At 43.8% G+C, this 18,976-nt stretch overlaps 1 protein-coding gene across 2 annotated transcripts in view; it reads right to left on the bottom strand.

Annotated features, from left to right (window-relative positions):
- FAM184B (family with sequence similarity 184 member B) overlaps nucleotides 1-18,976 on the bottom strand; it is a 136,432-nt gene that overhangs the window by 47,288 nt on the left and 70,168 nt on the right. For both annotated transcript variants that reach the window (XM_070262571.1, XM_023638309.2), the window contains 5 exons: nucleotides 16,790-17,542; nucleotides 15,860-15,995; nucleotides 14,540-14,679; nucleotides 13,785-13,991; nucleotides 2,740-2,850 (listed from right to left, as the gene is read on the bottom strand). In XM_070262571.1, the coding sequence (XP_070118672.1) occupies nucleotides 2,740-2,850; nucleotides 13,785-13,991; nucleotides 14,540-14,679; nucleotides 15,860-15,995; nucleotides 16,790-17,542 (1,347 nt within the window). The remainder of the gene's footprint in view (nucleotides 1-2,739; nucleotides 2,851-13,784; nucleotides 13,992-14,539; nucleotides 14,680-15,859; nucleotides 15,996-16,789; nucleotides 17,543-18,976) is intronic.

The following is an 18,976-nucleotide window of genomic DNA, read 5'->3' as shown; positions in this document are numbered from 1 at the left end:
TTCTCAGCTTTACAAAATGAATATTTAAGAAGAAACATTTAAAGATTATGAAACCACTTACATTGCATCGTGCTAAGGCTTATGAAATATTCAAATGAGGCCTGTGCAATTGTTTAGGTAACAACTATAAGTAGGTAAAAAAAAGAGAAGAGTCTAGGTGAGCCATTCTGAGGGTCTTGACCAAGGCAATGGGATAAAGAGAAGAGACGGAACCCAGAGGTTTAACTGTTAGGACCCACAGGACTTGACGACTGATTGGATGCGGTGGTGAGGCAGGGTGGGGACTCTGGGTGAGGATGGGAGAGCAGGAGGGGAGGGTGTGGTTAAGGGTAACTCTTGCATTCCTAACTTTGGTAAGCAGGAGGATGGATAATCACACCATTAAGGCAGCAGAAGTAATGGAGGAGGAAGAGCAGGCCTGAGGCACTTTGTCCATGGTCAACCTCTGGGTCATGCCAAACCGTCTGTAGACGCTCTGCTCCTGAATGATCACTCAGGTCCTGAATGACCCTTAGTCATCAAAGAGGCAGCATGCTGTACTAGAGGCAGCACTAGCACAGCAGTTAGGAGTGGGGTCTTTAGAACTGCATCAGCTGGGTTTGGATCCCGGATCTGCTACCTATTACTTCTGTGATTTTGAGGAAGTGATTTACCTTCTCTGAGCCTCAGTTTTCTCATTTGTAAACCAGAGACAATAATAGTACCTACCTTATACGGTAGGTGAGGATTAAAAGCTATTACATGTAAACTGCTTAGACAGTATCTTAACTAGCATAAGTGCTCAACAAAGGCTCACCACTCATTTGTAGAGAGGCGTTCTAAGGGGCATTCAGAGACATAGTCAGGTGATGGCCCAGGTGTCTCAAGTCAGAAGAACAACTGAGCTGGTCCCACACACAGATGTGGAGCCTCCCTAAGTGGACCAGGTCCAACATGAAGATTGGCAGCACGGCTTAACACGGGGGGAGAAACGAGGGCAAGTAGGGAGAGTGGGAGGGAGGGATGGAGAAGGGGGCTTCTTTGCTGTGCAGCCCACTTTGGGCTGAGACGGACAGAAGCCTCAACAGCAGAGACTTTCCATTGAGACCTCCCCTCTAGAGCCCCTGATATATCAAGTCTAATGCACAGCATGCTCACATTTTTTTTAAAAAAATGAAAAACGATTAAAGAAAAACATAATGTGGATACTCATCACTCAGCTGAAGAAAGAAGACACCACAAATACATTTGCAGCCCCTATGGTTCTCCCTGATCCACTGACCTTGCTCCCTTCCAGAAACAGCCACCGGTTCAAATTTGGTTGTATCCTACTCATGTATGTGTCTAGACTGAACTCCATTATATGTATTCTGAAACAATCAACACCGTCTTGCACATGGCCTCTGTGTTTTTCAAAGTTCCCCAGGAAGCTCTGATGTTTGGCCAGGGCTGAGGAACCAATTTCATGGGCTCCTGAGGGCGTGGGAGATGGAGGGCTCACCTGGAGGGTGACGGAGGGCCGGAGAAGCAAGGAAGCCTCTTTACATATTTTTGGTCTAATCAGGCTCAAGAATGAACCCTGGTTCCAGCCTCTTCCACTAGTTCTTCTCCCCAGTAACATGGTCAACAGCTCTTTTAAACCTTTTTTCTCTTTTTTTGAGGAAGATTAGCCCTGAGCTAACTACTGCCAGTCCTTCTCTCTCTCTCTTTTTTTTTTTTTTTTTTTGCTGAGGAAGACTGGCCCTGAGCTAACATCCATGCCCATCTTCCTCTACTTTATATGTGGGACACCTACCACAGCATGGGTTCCAAGTGGTGTCATATCCGCACCCAGGATTCGAACCAGGCAACCCCGGGCTGCCAAGATGCGGAATATGCGAACTTAACCGATATCTGTGTGATCTAGACAGGTGGGTCCATGTAGCAAAATCGGCTGTTTGGCTGGTCCACATCCACTCCCTACCCCTTCCTCCCTTGCCTGCCTCCACCGTGGAGGCCTGACAGCTAAATCCTTGCCTTCTCAGGCTGACACAGATATTCCCAATGGGAGTAGGAGTCAGCTGGGGTTTCTGTGAATGCTTTTGATTTCCTGATGAAGTGGGCTGACCTGGTCAGCACTGCCCCTCCCTGGTTTAAATCTGGACGTGACAACCGGAGTGGGCGATAGACATTTTCAAAGCCTGGGGGAAATCTGAGCTGACTTCTCCATTAGATGCAGCAGGCACAGTGCCTAGGGCTCACAATACTTTTAGGGTCATGAAAATGTTATAATTTCTTTTAAAATCATAAGGAAAAAAATACAGCCTGGCTACGTTCATTTTTATACCAATGCAGTCATAAAATATAATTTTTAATATTTTTTTCTGATAAAGGAAACAGCCTGCTAAGGCAAAATTGTCTAACGCCCACAAAAGGGAGAAGCAGCCCGGGAGAAACTGAGACCAAGAGAATCGCAGATTTCCCAGGCCTGACATCTTTCAGCCACAGAATCAACACCAGCAGCCTCCCGCCTCCTTCTTTTATGTGAGACATTAAACGCCTCTTTGTTAAACCTCCATAAATCAGGCTCTCTGTTACTTGCAGCTAAATTTATGTCTCCAGAGACAGGCTTCTTGTCGGGCTGAAGTCCTTTTTCTCTCCAAGGATGCTGAACGTAAGGAGGTCAGGGCAGTTTCCTGAGATTCTTGGCACCTCAGCTAATCAGAAACTGCCAGGGCCCAGAGCCATCGCCCCCGAGCACTGTGTTGATGGGGGACGTACCTCAAGCAGAGAATTCTGGAGCTTCACATTTAGGGCTGCTTTCTCTTCTTCCAGCTGCTTTATTTCATTCTCTGATTTCTTCTTCATTTCCTCCAGCTGTGCTTCCACTTCCTAAATGATGATTAGAAGAGTCAGCCACACAAGGCATGAAAACATGGACAGGACGCTTACGTACTCGCACCCTGCCTTATTCTCAAAGAGGTTCAAAGAAACTTACAAGAGGCAGAAAGTACCGTAAGAAAGGTCACGAGAAGGTCAAAAGAAAATGTGTTAAATTCACATCCCGAAGTCTGATATATATTGGCGGGCGTGGGGGCAGGGTGGACCCCAGCTTTAAGTTTTGTAGTGTCAAGTAAGAAAAGGGAATGCTCATCACTGACACAATTCTCAGTGTCATATAAAAGTCAAAAAGCCAACTACATTCTCAGATGCAGGGAAATACTAAAAGCAGAAAGAAGTTTCTCCTGTGGTTTTCTCAAAAGCATCTGTACTTTAGTCAGAATGATGAGGTTCACAGGGCTGCTTCCTCCATGGTCCCCCCACAGCCTGACAGCCTCAGCACAAAGCAGATCCAGACAAAGGAACATTCTGGGGACCACATGAATGGCGCAGCCTTTTAGCTGTGTGATTTTCAGTACATTTCCTAATCTCTCTGTGACTCATTGTGCTACTTACATGCCTAGCACAGTTCCGGGTACGTACTAAGGGATCAATAAATGACAAGTACTACTGTTATCCTTATAGATGCCTAGCCTTTCTGATCTAGCTTAATTTCTGGGGAAATTTTGCAAGTGTCTAAAGGAGTGCATGATATATTCTGTTCCTTTTAGCTGAACTTGAGGTAGATAATGGCTTATTCATTCAATAAATATTTATTGAGACCTACCATGTGCCAAGTACTGTTCTCAGAGCTTGAGATAAAAATAGAGACAAAAGCTCCAATCACCAGGAGCTCACATTTGCATAAAGGAGACAGGCAAAAAAGTCAACAGGTATAATGCAGTATAAACTATGTGGGATGGTGACAAGTGCCAAGCAGACATAATAGAGTGGGAAAGGGGGCTATGGAGTGTTAAGGGGGTTGGGTTAAAAGTCTACATAGGTTAGCCAGAGAAGTCCTCGGAGAAAGTGACTTTCAAGTAAAGACCTGGATTAAGTGGGGGCTAGCCAAGTAGACATCTTGGTGCGAGCATTCCAGGCCTTGGCATGTTCTAATGACAGGGACGAGGCCACTGTGGCTGGACTGGAGTAAACGAGTGGGAGAATGGTGGAGATGAGGTTAGAGGGACATGAGGGAGATCATATAAAGCCACATATGTTATGGTAAAGACTGAAAAGTAAGATGAAGGCCAATCAACAGTTGGGAAGTGATGTGATCCAACTTACATTTTAACAAGGTTACTCGGGTTTTTGTCTTGAGGACAGACTGAATGGGGGATGGGGCAAGAGGGGCAACAGGCAGGCTAATGAGGAGGCCACTGCAATAAGGAGGTGAAGGTGCTGGACTGACGGAGCAGTGTGGGTGGCCATGAGTGGTAGAATGCTGGATAGATCTTGAATGCAGACTGCCAGGACTTGCTGAAAAGGGAGGCATCAAGGACGACACCGGGTTCCTAACCTGAGCAGGGGGAGAACTGTGCTACCATTCACTGAGACGAGGAAGACAGAAGAAGAAGAAGCAGGTTTGGGGACAGTATTGTTTGGGACATGTTGGGTTTGAGACCTCCGTTAGACATCTAAGTAGGCAGCCGGATATTTGGTCTGGAATTTAGGGGAGAGTTCTGGATTGGAGATTTACATTTGGGAGTCATCAGTATACAGAATGGATTAGGCCATGTGTTCGGATGAGAAAAGCTAGAGAGAATATGAAGGAAAATAGGGGAGATTCAAGAAGTGACGCCTGGGACACTCCAGCATTTGCTGTCAATGTGAGGTTATAGTATCTGACAGTGATTTGGAATGTAGGTCTTCTGTGCTGTCAATTGATTATGGACCTTTACGCTCTAATTGAGAGTAGATGGACATAATAATAGCAACTGACATGTGCTGGGTACTTTACACAGATCATCTCTTTGATTCTTATGAAAACCCTATGACCTAGGTACTACTGTTAAAGCTCACTATATAGATGAATAAATGAAGCTTAAAGAGGTTAAATGACTTGCTCAAGCTCAAGCAGCCAGGAAGTGAAGAAGTCAAGATTTGAACTCAGGAAGGCTGACTGCTTGGCCTTGCTTCTTCTCTGCTTTCTAAGGAAAATGTGGCACCTAGTACAGACAAATGCCTGACCGAAAGGTCTTCCCACTTCTGTCATAGCAAAGCTGAGGGATTCCCTGTGGCTAGGCCCCACATGCTTCCAAAAGCAGGGTGGAGAAGCTGGAAGTCTAGTCTTCAGGCACTGAAACCCTGTTCTGTTTCCAAGGAGTGAGGTGCACTAGAACTAACATATGGAAATGTGGGGGGCAAAGGCTTATGTGACAGGGGCTGATCTGGGGTCAAAAGGAAACCTATCATTCATCCATTCAACCAACCAATATTAACTGAATATCTACTATATGCCAAGTATGTAAGGGGCTAGGGATATAGTCAGTGTGTGCTGGTAAATGTTTAACAATTGGCTTTCCAAAAATAAATAAAGAAATAGAAATAATCAGTTTGTAGCATTTGTTGATTTCCATGGTGTAAGTACTCCTGATGTGGTTGATTTCAAGCTATTACAATGATGTCACCGAATATGGAGCTGGGAAGAGATGTGACAACTGCCCTTCAGGAGTCGGTACAAGTTGGCTCCAATACACCCAGGGATGCAGTAGTGAACAAGGCATGCCAGTGTGGAAAACATGCAGTGATTAGGTAATTACTATGAAGCACAGTAGGAGCTATGCTAAGGTAGTTATAGGGAGTGCCATGTCCCAGACAATGGCATCAGTAGGCCAAGCAAGGAAAGCTTGTGGGAAGACTGATATATAAACCAAGACTAATAAGATCAGTAAAAACTAGACAGAACTAGATATGTGAGTTTGGCAGTGGTTGAGGGGAGAGTGTTTCCCATCAAGGGAAAGCTATGTATTAAGGCCAAGAAGGAAAACAAGGTGGAATGAATGATGAAATAAAAGACTGGAGGGCAGAGTTAGATGGGGGAGAGATGTGGGATGTAGCATGAGAACCAAAGAGGAGTCAAACCATCTAGGGTCTTATAAACCATGTTAAGGAATTTGAACTACACTGTAAAGATGATAGGGGGCCTTTGGGGAGTTTGAAGCCAATGTTGAGTTTTCAAAGATGGCCCTGGAATGGAGACTGGATTAGATGAAGTGGGGAGATGAAAGGCAGGAAGATCAGTTAGGAGATCAATGCACAGTCCATCAAGAAGTGGTGGGTGACTGAATGAGCGTGGTACCCACTGAGGATAGAGGGAAGTGGAGATGTTCCAGGGTCACTGAAGAAGTAGAATGAATTGGCTCGATGGTTGATTGAGTGTGAGGGATGAAAGAGAAGTCAGGTTGGACTCCTGAGTTTCTGACTTGAGCATCTAAAAAGGTGCTGCTACTGATTACCTGATGACATCTTTACACTTTCTGTGGGGTCAAGTCTATGCCAGGCCAGTCACCCTTGAGTGGACTTTAGCATTGTCCCTGAGGTCAGACACTTAGAAGAAAAGTGGGATGTGATTAGATTGTAAGAGTCACATGACATGAACACTTAGCACAAGTATACAGTCACGTGTCGCTCTGTGACAGGCATGCATTCTGAGAAATGCATCATTAGGCAATTTCGTCATTGTGCTAACATCATAGAGTGTACTTACAAAAAACTTGACAGTATAGCCTACTACATACCTAGGCTATATGGTACAAATCTTATGGGGCTATCATTGTATATGCAGTCCATTGTTGACCGAAATGTCATGCAGCACATGACTGTAGTCTCTTCAGTAAATTTATGATCCCCTTTTGCAGGGCTTGCTGTTTTGGGGAGTTCATTTTCTAAAGACAATATATAAATTATCCTTTTGTTCCAAACAAATTGAGATGACTTAAGCAACCATCAGAAACAAGGCCATCCCCTCAGCAAAACTTCTGATTTTTTATTTCATTAAGTAACTTCTCATTCACTGAAGCTTTCATTGAACAAGAGTTTTGTTTAACATTCTTCCTGGTACGGACACTAACTCTGTTAAGGCATGCTCACTGTAATAGAAAAGTGAAAACCCCCTGAGAGAAAGATTCTCAGCAAAAAGCAATGGCTATTTCTAATTTTACACAGCCTAACTTTCTAACTTCTAACAGCCTACATATAATCAATCACAGCTTCAGCTGTTGCCTTGACAAATGGACCCAAAGAGAAAAAATTTCCCCACAGATGGAAATAACTGATTTCAGCAGTAATTTTTGGCACTAGTAAGCTTCATTTTAGGTGCAGAATAATGTGGTTTACTGTCAGAAAACAAATAGCTCTGAATCACCTGGAGAACACAGGTTAGAAGGAAGCATGCCCAGGTCCAGCTCAGTCCAAAGCTACCTCGAGGATTTCAACAGGAAGCATTAACATTTTCATAACTCAGCAGAAGAGAAAAAACAACTACAAAGACAAGAACATGAGGAAAAAGGAGACTAATGCTTTCAAATATATAAATTGCTGCATCGCATACCTAGAAGAGGGTTCTGTGGGCCATTAATTTACAGAATTCACAGGGTACTTTCATAAAGTCTGTTCTTACTGATCTCAGAGCGTTCAGGGAAACAGGCTTTATTGCATCCATTTCACACTGAGGAATTCCTACAACTGATAAGAGGCAAAAGCAGAACTCACATCTGTTTCCTACTTCCTGGTCTAGACTGCCCACAATTACAAGTGATTTAAGAAAAGATACACGAAGGAGACACTGTGATGGGAACCACAAAGGAGCAACCACAGAAAATTACCAAGCAGAGATTCCAGCTGGTGTTTTAAAAGTAAACATGTTAACTTTTTTCAAAAAGCTAACATTGTATTTGAATGTATTTTCAGTAAAGTTTATGGTGCAGCAGAAAGAGTCAACCAGTACAAAGCCTAAAATGTCACTCAGAGTCAATGATCAGCAATAATACCAACACCAATGAAGACCCCATGAAGGGTCACACTTCAGCTTAACTGGCATGAGAGCAAATGGTACTCTACAATCATCCTAACAAAGCTTAAATATAAGTCTGGGAAATGGTAAATTTATTTTATCTATATTTTACCACAATAAAAAAAGAAGTCTGGAAAAGATGAAGCTGATTTGCAGTAATTTAACTGCCTGCCAAAACAAAATTCAGCACTCATAAAAGGATGATAACAAAATCCAGACTTTCAGTAAGTTAAAATTCTTAATGTCCAGCATCTAATCAAAAATTACTAAGCATGCAAAGAAGCAGGAAAATAAAACTCATAACCAGGAGAAAAATCAGTCAATAGAAAAAGACCCCAAAATGACAGGTAAGAATCCTAAAAGAGCAATAATAAATATGCTCAAGAATTTAAAGGATGGGGCTGGCCTGGTGGTGCAGCGGTTAAGTTCACACGTTCTGCTTCTTGGCAGCCTGGGGTTCACCAGTTCAGATCCTGGGTGTAGACATGGCACCACTTGGAACACCATGCTGTGTTAGGCATCCCACATATAAAGTGGAGGAAGATGGGCACGGATGTTAGCTCAGGGCCAGGCTTCCTCAGCAAAAATGAGGAGGACTGGCAGTACTTAGCTCAGGGCTAATCTTCCTCAAAAAAAAGAAAAAAGAAGAATTTAAAGGAAAACAAAAACATGGAGGAGAGAAAAGAGAAACTGTAAAGAAAAATCAAATGGAATTCCTAGAGCTAAAAAAAATGATATCTGAAATTTAAAAATGTACCAAATGGGCTTAAAAAAATATTTGATGATGCAGAAAAAAAGGTGAGTGAACTTGAGATACAACAATAGAAACTATTCAAACTTTATCCTAACCATAAAAACAATAGAATGTCTATATTTTTATCAAAGTAGACTTCAGGACAAGGAATATTTCTTAAGAGTCAAGGAGACTGAAAATAAATGAACAGAGCCTCGATGACTTACGGAACAATATCAGAAGGCAGGGACGGAAACGATAATGGCCTTAAAATTTCAAAACTGGATAAAAACTGTAAACTCACATAGCTAAGATGTCCAATGAACCCCAAGCAGAAAAACACAAAGAAAATCACACTATGGCATATCATAATCAAATTGTGGAAGCCAGTAATAAAGAGAAAATCGTAAAAGCAGTCAGAGAACAAAAAGACACATTATGCACAGAGGAAAAAAGGTAAAAGTGGCTATTAATTTTTCATCTGAAGAAAATACAGACCAAAAAATGTTGAACAGTATCTTTAAAGTGCTGAAAGAAAAATTACCATTAACCTAGAATTCTATATCTAGCAAAATAGCTTTCAAAAATGAAGACAAAATAAAGATATTTTCAGACATATAAAACCTGATAGATTTTGTTGTGAGCAGACTGATACTCCAAGAAACGTTAAAGAAACTTCTTCAGGCTAAAAGAAAATGATACCAGACGGGAGCTGGAATCTACCAAAAGAATAAAGAGTGTAAAAATGGCAAATGGGAAAATACAAAAGACTTGTTTTCTCATTTAAAAATTTTCTCTAAAAGATAAATTGAGTGGTTAAGGAAATAGAAAAGCAATGCACTGTTGAGTTTATAACATGTAAAATAAAACATATGACAACAATTGCACAAAGGACAGGAAAGGAGAAATGGAAATGTAAGGTTTGTACAGTGAAGTAATAGATATGTGTGAAGTAATATAATATTATTTGATGGCAGACAGTGATAAATTAAAGACGCTATAAATCCTAGAGCAAACACTAGCACCAGCTCCCTTAAAAAGAGAAAAATAGCTAATAAGTCATTAGCAGAGACAACAAAGGGAATACCAATAAAATATTCAATGAATCAAAAATAAACAGAAAAAGAGGTGAAAAGAAAAGAATAGATGTGACAAAAAAACAGCAAGATGATAAACTTAATGATAATTACATTACATGTAAATGGTCCAAATGACCCTAAAAGTCAGATTGTCAAACTGAATAAAAGAGTAAGACCCAGCTATACCACAAAAGCACTTTGAATAGAAAGACACAGGTAGGTTAAAAGTAAAGGAATGGATTAAAATAATGGATTAAAATAAATCATGCAGCACTAACCATAAAAATAATAGCATATCTATATTTTTATCACAGTAGACTTCAGCACAAGGAACATTTCATAAATGATTAAAGGCCCAAATCATCAAGAAGACATAATAATCCTAAATGTGTATGCACCTAATAAATAATTTTGAATTTCTATAAAGTGAAAACTGATAGAACCAAAAGGAGAAATATAAAAATCGACAATTTAAATTTGAGATTTCAAAGCTTCTCTCTCAGTAATCAACAGAACAAGTAGAGAAAAAAATTAGTAAGGAAATAAAAGACTCGAACAACACTATCAACCAACTTGACCTAATTATCATCCATGGAACACTCCACCTGACAGCAGCAGACCCGTATTCTTTCCAGTGCACACGGACCACCCATCCAGATAGACCATATTTGGGCTATAGAACAAGATGAATAAATTGAAGAGGAATGAAATTATAGAATCTATTCTTTGACCACAAGGGAATTGAATTACAAATCAATAACAAAAAGATACCTGGAAAGGTCCAGAATATTAAGCAACATATTGTTAAATAATGAAGAGTACTTTCGGAATTGATAGAAATAAAGAGTTGGGGAAAAATTTTGAGGAAATCATTCATATTCACAATTATTATTTAAATTAGAAAGCAGAGGCCTAGAATGGTTTGGGATGGGACTGCTTCCCTGGGTACAGGGCTTCTTACACACTGACTTGGCACCGGTTATTTGCGCGCACATCTTATTTCTCCTATCAGACTATGAGTTCCTTGAAAGCATGGCTCGTTCCTGTATCTTTGGATTGTTCAAAACACAGAGTACACATTCGATAAACAGTAAATACACAGTATATGGATAGTGGCAGGGTGAGGACCTGAAGCCTGCTCTCCAAGGCCCAGGGCAATGTCTATTCTGTTATGCCACAGAGACAGAATGCAAAAGTTAGTGGCTTTGGAGTCAGGCAGGCCTGGTTCACACCTGACTCTGTCATTTCTGAGCAGTGTGACACTCAAGTTACTTAATTTCCTGGGTTCCTCATGTGTGAAATGGGAAAACAACCCCTATCTACAGGGCTGCAGTGAGGATCAAATCATGGAGTGGAGAGCTTTCCTCCCTTTTGGCATCTGATCCCTCTCTGGACGTCTGGGAAATTCTCCATCTGATACCTAAGAGCCCTCCTCCCACTGCAGAACCTGAAAACGCCAGCCTTACCTTCCCAGACTCCTTTGCAAATAGCGCGTGTGACTGAGGCTCCACCAGTTAGACACACCCTACCCAGATTTCCAAGCAGAAGCCACCAATATGTACAGGCAGAGTCACGCAGGATCTGGCAACTGCAGCTTCCAGAGCAGCAGGGCCAGTCATTCTAGAGCAGCACTGACCAACAGAACTTTCCATGATGAGGGAAATATCTAAAATATAATGTAGCTAATGTGTAGAAATCCCTCAGTGCCATGCTATCCAACATGGAGCCAGTAGCCACCTATGGCTATTGAGCACTTAAAATGTGGCTAGTTCCACTGAGGAACTGAATTTTAAATTTTATTTAATCATAATTAATTTAAACGCAAATAACCACATGTGTCTAGTGGCTACTGTATCAGACAGTGCAGTTCTGCAGGCAATGTCCAGGGCCGGGTGGCGGTGGTGTCAGCAGTGTAAACTGCAGGTCTGGGCTCAGAGGTGGCAGCAGGAGTGTCGTCAGCGGTTTTGCAGTGGATTTGGGACATTATTCCTGGCTGGATAGCTGCCAAGCCCAGTTCCCTGGTCTTCCAGAAAGCTGCTCATTACCCTTCACTAAATTCCTTTTCTGCCTAAACTGCCCAGGGTGAGTTCGTGGTGCTTGCCTCCAAGAATCCTAAGTGATACAAACGAGTTGTAGAGGGCAGCAGTGGTCAGCGCGGCTCAGAGGCGCTCAATAAATCTTCCTCGCTCTCCCTAGGAATCGACGTAGGCAAGTGCTAATTATACAAGGTGTACTCTGCTCTGTCTGTCAAGATTAAATGATAATATCATCTAATCCCGTGGCCAAGGAAGGCAGACAGGCCTTCTGGGTCAACTCCAGCCCATCTCTGCAGTGTCTCCTTTATGTTAAGGGAGCATTCAGGATACACAACACACCCGCACTCTACGGCTCAAAGAAATAGAGCACTTAACCCAAGAGGGGAACTGGTGTCTGTTTTTAGTCCATGAACCCTAGATTTGAGGCTTCTTCAAGGCTTTACCTTCCCCTAATCTGCATGACCTAATTTATATCCTCGTTTTATAGAAAGGACACAAAAGTAAAAGAAAGAAAAGCGAAAAAACAGGAGAAAACACAATTTATTTCTACATAATTTGTTTCTCAAATCGCCTTATGCCCCCTGATTAAAGCTGAAGTGGGATTTCTACACTCAGCCAGGTTTGGCTGACAGGTTACCAGGGCAACCTGTCCCTCCCACTGGATTTGTGTGACCAGTCACCGCTTCTGGGGAGGAAAATGCTTTCAATACGGCTGCAGACCCGGCACGGGGTGACAAACCCTGGGCTCCGGAGTCAGGCTGTCAGGTTTTAGCACTCACACCACCACTCACCGTCTGTGTGGGTTGATACATAACATCTTTGGGCCTTAGTTTTCTCATCTCTAAAGCAGGGATGTGAACATCCATTTTGTAATACTGTTGGGAGGATTAAATGTATTCATAAGAATAAAGTGCTTTATAAGGTATAATGGGCATTAAATGTTATTTCACACAATGTCACCCAATACACGTGGCAACTAATCATAGTCACTGTTTATTGAGCTTTTACTGCATGCTGTGCACAGAGTTAAGGGTTTATATATAATACCACATTTAATCCACATAACAAGTATTTATCTCTATTTTGGGAAATCAGGTTTCAGAGAGGTTAAGTGACCTGTTCGTGGTCATACAGCTAGTGCAAGAGTCAGGACTTGGACCCAGGACTAGTCTGACCTTTCATGAGTTCACATATTTATTGAGTACTTACTACCCTTAGCCACCACACAACACTGTATTCCTCAGTGATGTATGATTATCTTTCAGTGAAAACTCAAAGCTGATAATGCAGGCTCTTGGATTACAAAGCAGCTTTCTTGTAGTAACCAAGCACCACCCATGTTCACGATAATATTGATTTACATTTCACTCTTTTCCTAAAACATTCACATACGTCATTTGCTTTTCCCAGCGAACATGAGAGATGAGGCTTTGCATTCTCTCTCAGCAGAAAGCCGCCCCCTTTGGTGGGAAGTTGGAACAGTACCCAGAGACTGAGCATCTTCCCTCACTTTGCCAGGCCGCTCATTAATTACCTGCATCTCCCTAATGCCTATCACGCCCCAGGCACTATGATAGGCTTTGTTTTTTCACATGGATTACTTCATTTAATCCTCGCAGCCACTCTCTGAGGTGCTATTATCATCATCTGTTTTATAAATGAGGAACCTGCGGCATGCAGAATTTCCCTTGGAGGGGCCCAGGTTAAATAACTTGCTGTGGTCACAAAGCTACAGGGTGGTGGCGTTGGGGTTTGAATCCAGGCAGTCTGCCAAGCCTTAGTGTTTGCTTCATGTTATTTCTCTCTGTTTTTGCTAAGGGGAGTTGAATTTCCCTAAGTTAAATGCTCATCTGACACAATTCCACCCCATGCCAACAACTGTAACCCCTATTGTCTTGCAGTCTAAGGGGTGTCCCCGTCTCCTCCCAAAGATCCTGAGGTCCCTTTGGTCAGAGAACTGGCTTAGATCTGTACACAGCAGGAGCTCAGTACATGTTTGAGGAAGGAAAGAAGAAATAAAAGAGGAAAGGAGGGAGGTAGAAGAAACGAAAAAGAAACAGGACAGTGTCTAGAGGGGATCTCACCTTCTGCAGCTTCTTCCTTTCGGCCTCCACCGACGAGCGAACTGATCTGACCTCCACCGTGTGCCTCTTTACCAAGTCTTCCAGCCTCTTCACGAGCTGGTCTTTGAGGTGGTTTTTCTCCTCCTCCGTCTGATGTTTGATTCTGCGAAGGTCTTCTTCATACTGTTGCTTCATGTATTCCATCTCAATACTTGCCTCTTTCTTGGTCTATAAAAAGAAAAAGGGCCTGTGAGGCTGCCAGGGTGGGAGAAGAGAAGGGAATCGGCCACTTTGCTTTTGTACAGCTTTTCCAATGTTTATATACTGATTTTACAGCTTGTATCACAAGGCGCAATAAAGCTTATAAGACTATATATTTGATATTTGTAAGAAACTTCACTTTACTCGCCATCAGAAAAGGGCTTTTTGGAATAGAGTATCTATTATCTAGGATCAAATATTCCAGCCCATACTACAGTGATTTCTAAATAATGCTTTGTTTGTTTTGACTGAGAACATATATCGGGAATCCTAAGCAAGTTTCTGTTTCCCCGGAGCCAACCATGAGTTGGGAGAAATCTGCTACATTCTCGGTCTCTTAGTTTCAAACGATAGGAAGTTGGCTGGAACTTCACACCCACATATCCATCCCCAAAACCATGGGACGTGCTGCTTCCAAGCAGATTCCTCCTAGTTTGGGACTGGCCTCTACCTGGAGCTCTTTCCAGGAAAGCCTCCTGTGACTCCTCCACCCCCAGGGCTGGGTCAGACACTACCTGTGTATCTGTGCCTCCTTTTGTGCATGGACGCTCCTTGAGAAAGTTCTGGTCCTGCTGAGGATGCGGACTGCGAGCTTCCAAATCATTCGCTTTCCCTAGGACTTCATTCTCTGAAACCAGCTCCGTCTTCACGTCATCTGAAGCATAAGTTTCAACCTCATTTGGAGTACCCTTGGCCTTGGCCTTCTGCAGTTGGGTCCCTATTCTGCTCTTCAACTATTTTGCCCACCGCTCCCCTATGTAATCCCTGCTCCATGACCTTCTTGCCCTCAAGCATGGCCCTCACGCCATCTTTGCTCAAGCAGCATCCTGAGTTCAAATAGTTGCCATGTTCTTCCTTCTTAAACTAGTCATCTTCAGATTTTTCTGACTGTGCTTTCCATAGGTTAAAAAAAGTTGACCACATTCCTGAAAATACGTGCATTCAAAGAATTTAAATTTAAAGAAATTTAAAGGATAGGACAAAAAAATAAATATAACTAGAATTGCTCAGTTTCTTCCTATATTCCCTGAGGTACTTCTGCCCTACTTTTGAGACCACTGCTCTAAGCCCTCCAGACACTTCTGGTTCCAACTCACACCTCTCCTCCTCTTCACCTTTCCAGCCCACAGTTATTTCTTTGTTCCAGGACAGTTCATTCCCCTCCTGCCTGGGCCATGCCCATGGTACCAAAGCATGCCGTGGGCTGTACTGTAACTGTCCCGTAAGCTCCCTGAAGGCAGAGCTCATGTTTTGTGGCTTTGTATATCTCCTAGGGTCAAGCCGATCACATTGTAGGTATTCAAGAACTTTCTGACGAGGGAGCCTAGTGGAAGGCAATTTGGAGTCAGATATTCTGAGATACAAACATCAGCTCCATCATCAAATAGTTGTCTGGCCTTCAGTAGCCACTTACCCTTGCTCAGCCTCATTTCTTCATCTGTAACATGGGATACTGACACCTATTGCACAAAATTATTGGGAAGACCCAATACGTCACTATGTGAAATGATGTTAAAAGTATAAAGCATTGTCTAAGTGTGGGGAAAAGCCAGTGCTGAGCAGTTTGGGCCCTGTGGTGGGCCTGGTGGGGAAATATTTGGGGGAAATATTTGCATCCTGCCTTTTAGATACCTGGCCTGTGGCAGCTCTAGGCATCGGCTCACCTGTGTCCTGCATGGATTAGATTTTCCCACCAGGTGGGTACCAGGTGGGTCAGATCTAACAGCCCTGCCCCTCCACTCTGCTCCCTCAACAGTCTCAAGGCTGCAAGCAGTGCCAGGCTAACCTGGCAGCTAACCTCCCATCTGTAAGGAAATCGTTCCAAGGCACCTCACCGGTTTTCTGCGTCACATGACACTCCTGCAGCATCAGTCTATCTTTGGCAACAGCCAGCTTCTCCCCAAGTTTTTTCGCAGTGCTTTTCAACTCCAAATTCTCCTGTCGAGCCTCCTTGAGCTGTACATCCAGGTCCTAAACAGACAGAGAGGGTCTCATTTCTCTGGTTACAGTTCTGTGTAGAGACATCCTACGTACACAGACTCGACATCAGATCTGAAAGGTAGGTGAGTGCATAGCACAAGCCTTTAGTCTCTGGAATTCAGTGGCTCAGAATCATCAAATCCTTACTCATCCTGATTGGCTTTGTGACCTTAGGCAAGTTATTTAACCTTTCTATAGCGAGGATTAAATGAGATAAAGTATCTGAGACAGAAAAAATGCTCAGGAAGTCTTAGGAATATTAGTTGCTGCTACTTTCAGAGATGGGGCTCTGTGAGTCTGTGGGGCTCATGTAACTGACTTGTCATTACGTAGCATTGACTTGTCATTGTCGTGGTCTGGCTCTCCACGAACAAAAAGTCCCAATGATTTTAGGAGAGGCAACTTGTTATGGAACGAGCAGGGGCTTTAGAATTAGGCTGACCTGAGTTCAAAAACTTATTAGCTGTGTGCCCAGCTAGGCCAGTCCTTAAGCCTCCCAATTTTAGTCTCATCTTCTCATCTGTAAGCTGGAAGTCTCTAAGCTCTCTGAGGTCAGGGACCAAGTCTAGCTCACCTTATGTCTCCTGCCCATAGCCCTAGACTGGCACACAGTAGGTGTTCAATAAATATTTGCTGAATGAATGGAGTTGAACTCAATGGTGATAGTAACACTCACTTCGTTGGAAGTCAAGTGCTTCGTACAGTGCCTGACACTTAGTAGGTTTTCAAAATTAGGGGCCAAGCTTACGATCCCATTTGAAATGCAGCAAGAGATCTTGCTTTACCTGAATCCTTTCCTTCAGCTTCTGAGCATACTTCTTCAGGTCACTTATCTTGCGGCCTCTGTGCTCCAGGTCCCCCTCCAGCTTCCTGACCTGGGCCTGCAGGGCGGACTCCTGGACCTGGAAGTTCTTGCGGAGGTCGGTCTCCTTCTCCTGCCACTGCCCCAGAGCCTCACTCACTGACTGCTGCATGGCCTGCCGGATGGCCTCATTTTCCCGCTCGTAGGTGGCCTGCAGCTCCTCGGCCTTCTGGGCATAGTCCTTGCTCAGCTGCTGGTTCTCCACTCGCAGCCTCTCTACCTCCTGCAGGACCTCCCGCATCTCGGGGCCGCGGCCCGGCTCTGCCTTTGGGTCAGGGCTGTCCTGGGAAAGCCGGCCCCACTGGGGCAACTCGTGGCTTGTCAGGTGCCGGAGCCTCTTCTCATAGTCAGCCTTGAGCTCCAGCATCTCCTTGGAGAGGGTGAGGACCCTCTCGGCGTGCTCTGCCTCTACCCTCAGCTCCCTCTCCTTGGTCTCCAGCCTGCATGTGGCCGATTGGGCCAGCGCCTCCTGCGTCAGCCTCTTCTGCAGCTCCAGGGCGCTCTCCAGGGTCCGAATGCGCTGGAGCAGGGCCTCCTCATCTGCGCGGCCCTGTTCCTGCAGGAGCCTGGCCTTGGTCTCTGCCACTGCATTCTGGAGCTCCTCCTGGTGAGCTTCCCGCAGCGCCTCCATGCTGGCCTCAGCCTCATCCTGGCGAGTGTTCAGGGTATAAATCACCTGCAGGAAAAGCCACGGAGTCCATTTAGTGCGAGGAGTGTGGGTGTGTGTGAGGGGTGACGTGACCAGAGATGCTTCTCCTCCATGGGGGGGTCTTAGGCTAATCCTGACAGGCAACATCTGAGAAAAGGATTTGTGAGAAGTGATTTATTAGGAATTGTCCCTAGGAGAAACCAGTAAGGGAGCAGGGAAGTTGGACAGGGAAGTGGCAGCAGGAAAGCAAGGAGGTGATAAGCATAAAGGGCCATGGAGGGTCTCTGGGCAGAGTTCCAGAGGGGCCCTCTGGAGTGCCACAGGAATCCAGTGAAGGATTTAAAGCTCTCATTTGTTCATAAGAACACTTCGGGATGCAAAAAACAAACAAAAACCAACGAAACACTAGAAAATAGAACTCAGCAATATAATAAAAGGATTATACATCATGACCAAGTGGGAGTGCAAAGTTGATTTACCATCTGAAAATCAGTTAATGTAATAGCCCACATGAATAGAATAAAGGACAATAGAATGGAACAAACGAAAAAAGCCACACGATTGTCTCAATAGACACAAGACATGCATTTGACAAAATCCAACACCTCTTCATGATAAAAACACTCAACAACCAGAAATAGAAGGAAACTTCCTCAACTTGATAAACAGCATCCGTGAAGAATCCACAGCTAAGTCAGACTCCATGGTGGAAGACTGACTGATTGTCCGTAGCTTCAGGAAGCAGACAGGGACGCTTTGTTGCTGTGTGGTGAAGGAAGGTGAATGGGGGAAGGCAGGAGCACAGGGGAGCCCAGGAATCAGGAACGACTCCCAGGTTTCCAGCTTGAACGACAGATAGATGTTTACAGAATGGAAAAGATTGTAGGTAGAACAGGTGTGGGGAAGAAAATCAAGAATTCCATTCTGGACAGATTAAATTTGATATGCCTGTAGATAGTCTTGTGGAAATGGCGCCAAGGCAAATAGAGAAATGTCTGGAGCTCAAAGGAGGAAGCTTGAGCTAGAGATGAAGGGGATATGGAATCAGGATAGCTTTGTTGTTGCTGTGTTTGATTGATTGACAAGAGATTCCAGAGCATGTGCGTATGATGATGGGAATGACTCCATGGAGGATCCAGAAGGGGAAGTCCCAAGAATGAGAAGAGATAATAAAAAGTCAAAAGTCCCTGAGAAGGGTAGCACACAGAGATTGGTTTTGAGAACAGGGAAGACATGTCCTCCATGGGAAGGAACAGGTGTGTGGAACTTTTGACAAGAGGAGGGAGCTCTCACTTTGCAGAGGTGAGAAGGTGGCTTCTCCATTCTCAGTGAGAGGTGAGAAGGTGGCTTCTCCATTCTCAGTGAGGTCAGAGGTGAGGTCAGAGGTAAGCTCATTAACTGACAGTGCGCTGAACTGGAGCACAAAAAGGAAGCATGGGAGGTTTGCAGCAAGGGAAGGTG

The sequence above is a fragment of the Equus caballus genome, chromosome 3 (assembly GCF_041296265.1).
Source record: "Equus caballus isolate H_3958 breed thoroughbred chromosome 3, TB-T2T, whole genome shotgun sequence".
Lineage (NCBI taxonomy): Eukaryota > Metazoa > Chordata > Mammalia > Perissodactyla > Equidae > Equus > Equus caballus.
Note: the sequence above shows the minus strand (reverse complement) of the source record. Positions and strands in the feature narration are given on the sequence as shown.